Source organism: Myotis davidii, unplaced genomic scaffold (genome assembly GCF_000327345.1).
Source record: "Myotis davidii unplaced genomic scaffold, ASM32734v1 scaffold129, whole genome shotgun sequence".
Lineage (NCBI taxonomy): Eukaryota > Metazoa > Chordata > Mammalia > Chiroptera > Vespertilionidae > Myotis > Myotis davidii.
Genome location: NW_006383019.1, coordinates 1,230,291 through 1,234,334, shown reverse-complemented (window position 1 = coordinate 1,234,334; position 4,044 = coordinate 1,230,291). Strand labels below are relative to the sequence as shown.

The 4,044-nt window shown below is 59.3% G+C and overlaps 1 protein-coding gene across 1 annotated transcript in view; it reads left to right on the top strand.

Annotated features, from left to right (window-relative positions):
* ALDH3A2 (aldehyde dehydrogenase 3 family member A2) overlaps nucleotides 1-4,044 on the top strand; it is an 18,034-nt gene that overhangs the window by 9,152 nt on the left and 4,838 nt on the right. The window contains exons 6-8 of the mRNA XM_015558360.1: nucleotides 50-216; nucleotides 1,413-1,512; nucleotides 2,731-2,966. Coding sequence (XP_015413846.1) covers nucleotides 50-216; nucleotides 1,413-1,512; nucleotides 2,731-2,966 — 503 coding nt within the window. The remainder of the gene's footprint in view (nucleotides 1-49; nucleotides 217-1,412; nucleotides 1,513-2,730; nucleotides 2,967-4,044) is intronic.

Below are 4,044 nucleotides of genomic sequence, written 5' to 3'. Positions count from 1 at the left end.
TTGCATCTCTGTCTCCTGTAGCATTTTCATTTGCTTATTTTGTTTTCAGCCCCAACAATACTTACTGACGTTGATCCTGAAACCAAGGTGATGCAAGAAGAGATTTTTGGACCAATTCTTCCAATAGTGCCTGTGAAGAATGCAGAGGAAGCCATAAAGTTCATCAATGACCGCGAAAAGCCATTGGCTTTCTATGTGTTTTCTCATAACAACAAGGTAAACGTTACAGAGCGCAGCACCCTCACAGCCACTGTTGTAAGTCCGGGCCCCTTTGGCAGCAGAGCCAGTGGTGTATTTTGTGTGATACTAGGACCCACCACCTCTTCTCGGGAGGCGTGGGGCTGTGGTGACCGCCTGCCCCCTGGGGGTAGATCCGGGGTGAGTGTCCAACGCCTCCCCGGGAATCGGGAGCCTCAGGGGCCAGCATTAGAAGCTTTTCTGTGCCGCCGCCCAGGGCTGGGGGGCAGCAGTCTCTGGCGCTGCCGGGAGGTGGTACCATGTCTTTAGCTCCTCCTTGCTGAGCGCTGGCGAGAGCTGTCCGCCTCGCTTGCCGTTGGGGGGAGCGTCCGGCAGGTGAGCACTGCACGGGTGACCCCAGCCTGGGCAGCCGCACCCCTTTTCTGAGTGGCTTGCCCATGTGCATTACAAGGGGACTGGCTGCTGCTGAGGGGCAGTGGCCTCGAGGTGGGCGCCTGGGGTCCAGAGGCTGATGGAGCCGGTGGTCGAGGTCTGAGGCGCTCCCTGGCTCAGTGCTCCAGTGCGGGGAGACGGTGTGCGGGCTGCGTGAAGAGCAGGCTGGCCACGCGCAGGCCTGACATCTCAGGGGCCGTAGTGGCGATGCGGCCTGGAAGCTCAGGTCCCGGGCAGGTGCGCTCGGTGGGTGGCCTGTGCGCAGTCCCGCAGCGTTTCCGGTGAAGCGCCCGGGCTGGTCGGCTCCCGGGTGACGTGGCACTGACCCGTCAGGTCTCACTGTCCCCATGCAGGTCTTAGGGCACCGTTTCTTCAGAAACTGGGTGCTAAGTCTTACATATTTGTTGCATTTCATAAAAGCTAAATGATATCTAGAAGTCACATTCTGTAGCTTAAAGCAGAGGTGGAGAAGTAGTAACAGTTTAAAAACCAGAGTAGAGACCGGACCCTCCCTTATTGTTAAAAAGGCTTCGCTGCCATTTTGGGGGTCCAGCTCAAAGGGCGATTGGGGGCTGCCTCCTTGAAGTGCTAGCCATGCGCCTGCCAAGTTCAATAGGGGTCACGTTTGCTGTCTGCCCTGTGCGGGCGCCTCTCCTGTACGGGCTCATGGTTTGAGAAGAGCAGGGGCTCCCCGAGTCCTATTGGAGGTGAAGCGCGGCTCCCCCACGCCCGCGTGCAGCCTGAAGCGTTGACCCAGTCTCTGGTCTCGCTCTGTCCCTCAGCTCGTCCGGCGGATGATTGACTGCACGTCCAGCGGGGGTGTCACGGCCAACGACGTGATCATGCACTTCACGCTCAGCTCCCTGCCCTTCGGAGGCGTGGGTGAGTGTCCCCGCACCTCCCCCAGCCGCCGCGCTTTCCGCGGGTGGTCCTCTCCGAGCGCCCGGTGGCAAGTCCTCTTCCTGCTCCCTCTGGCCCTCTGCAGCGGCTCCTCTCTGTCCTGCCACCACCTTTCATCCTGAGAGGCACCTGCCACGGCCTCCAATTATTTTGTTCCTTTTGCTGCTTTACGTGTTGATTGTCCTTCTCCCACATTTAGGGGATTTTGGAGCCAGCAGTCAGGTCCCTCCATCTTGGTTAGGGAGGTAGTGAGTGGCAGGGGAGAATGCCAGGAGCGCAGTGCCAGGCTGCTCGCCCTGAGCTGTCCCCTGGGCACTCACCTCGGTGGCGCTCTGGGGCACAGCCTGTGGCTCCCTCTGGGCTGTGACCTACCTGCCTCTTTCACCCCTGGGAGGACTGACTTAACTTTTTATTTAAGGAGGGAGGGATCTCTTGGGGGTCGAGCAACATGATTTGCTGATGGATTGGAGTGTTTGGGTGTGGAGGGAGGTGATGAATGAAGGAAAGGATGGTTAGTGAGATTTGGGCTGTAGTTATGTGGTCTCACTGCCCACATCCTTCATGGATTAGAGTAGACTCCGTTGTGTCTGTGCCACGGTCCCGTACACGTGATGGCCTGCGCCACGGTCCCGCACACGTGATGGCCTGTGCCACTGTCCCGTACACGTGTCTGTCCAGCACACACAGTAGATTTGAGACGTGAAAACTGGCCGAGAGCATGGCTTTTGAGAGGCAGAGACTGACACTTGCCTGTCACCACCCAGTGGTGTCACCTGTCGTCCTGGTCTTGGGTGCCTTCTGGGAACTTGGAGGCAGCCGGTGGGTGCGTAGGGCTGTGGAGTGGAGCCACGTGCTGGTCTGGGCTCCATCCTGGCTTTGTGTTTTCACCTCGGGCAGTACCCGCCCTTGTGGGCTCCCTCCCCTCTGGACTCGGGATGATGACACTTAGCACTGTGGGGGGTGGTGAGTGAGGTCAGAGGCCGCACAGCACTGTCCCTGGCGTCCTGAGAGCCCTGCCGGGGAGCTGCCCACCTGCCCTCCCCTTGGGGAGCGTCCTGTTCTATAGGGAGGCCCGCCTGGTGGGGACGCTGGGAAGAGTGTCCTGAGAGGAGCCCCTGGCGCCGGCCCAGAGGTGGAGCCGGGGTCCGAGGCAGCAGTGCCGCCTGCAGCACAACCGCGGGGTCTGTTCCTGTCTTTCAGGTTCCAGTGGGATGGGCGCTTATCACGGAAAACACAGTTTCGATACTTTTTCTCACCAGCGTCCCTGTTTATTGAAAAGTTTAAAGAGAGAAAGTGCTAACAAACTCAGGTATCCCCCCAACAGCCAGTCAAAGGTGGATTGGGCAAAATTCTTCATTTTGAAACGATTCAGCAAAGGAAAACTCGGTCTCCTGCTCCTCGCCGTCCTGGGCATCGTGGCCGCCGTGCTGGTCAAGGTAAGTTTCTAGCACGGCAACTGGACTCAGCCTCACCACCAGGTACCGGTTATATAGGCTGAATTGTGCCCGCTCCCGGCGTCAGGCCCTGCAGGGCGGCCGCCGGCTGCGTTCCTGTTGCCTGGGGGGCTCCCGGGATCTTTTCATCACTGTGGCTCACGTGAAGGCGGTGGGCCGCACAGCCTGCTGGCAGCCTCCTGTTTTTGCAAAAAGGTGGGGGCACAGCCACCCCTCGCCGGCTTGGCCTCTGGCTGCTGCTGTGCTGAGCCTCGCGGCCACAGAGCCCACGGCCTGCGGCACAGTCGCCGGCCTCTGGCCTCAGACTTCACACCACGAGGACCGCCTGGCCAAGTTCTGGCCGCCGGATCCCAGGTTCGATTCCGGTCAAGGGCATGCACCTTGGTTGCGGGCACATGCTCTGGGGCCTCGGTGTCAGTTTTGTTGGTGGGTGTGCCTGAGGGAGGAGGAGCTCTGGCGGTGGTGGGGAAGCGACTGAGGGAGGTCTGGGTGCTTTTCCTCCAGATTTGACTCCCACACCACGATTCTCTTGGTGACAGCGACATAGACACGGGCTGGCTGAGAGGCCCTGACCGCCGCCTCCCAAGGCAGTTTGTGTCCTTGAGGGGCGAGCCGGTGCGAGCCAGGGTGGGAGGGCAGGCAGTGGTTCTAAAAAATCAATAAAATATATTTTAAAAAAGTGTAGAGGTGATGGTTAGCTGGGTCTGGATGAAGGTGCATCAGTGTTACAGAAGGACAGGCACTCACTGCCCCCTCCTCCCCCCATCCCTCCACGCCCGGAACCGGACCGCCAGCCAGTGTAGCCCTGCAGTCGCTTTAGACACCGAACACTTTGTTTGATAATTTGAGAATCTTCTAAGAATCCCTCAGTCACTTTTAGTTTTGTTTTGAGTTGTTTGGTTTTAAAATGTGACTTTAGGATTCATGGCAGCACCCGGTGTGCGCAGCAGCCCCGGGCTTTCCATTGTTCGCCTCCCTGCGGCCCCAGGCCGGGAGCAGCCCACTGCCGGCAGCAGCCTGGAGCGGCTGGCTTCCCCTCTCTGCCGGCAGCTCCTGGCCT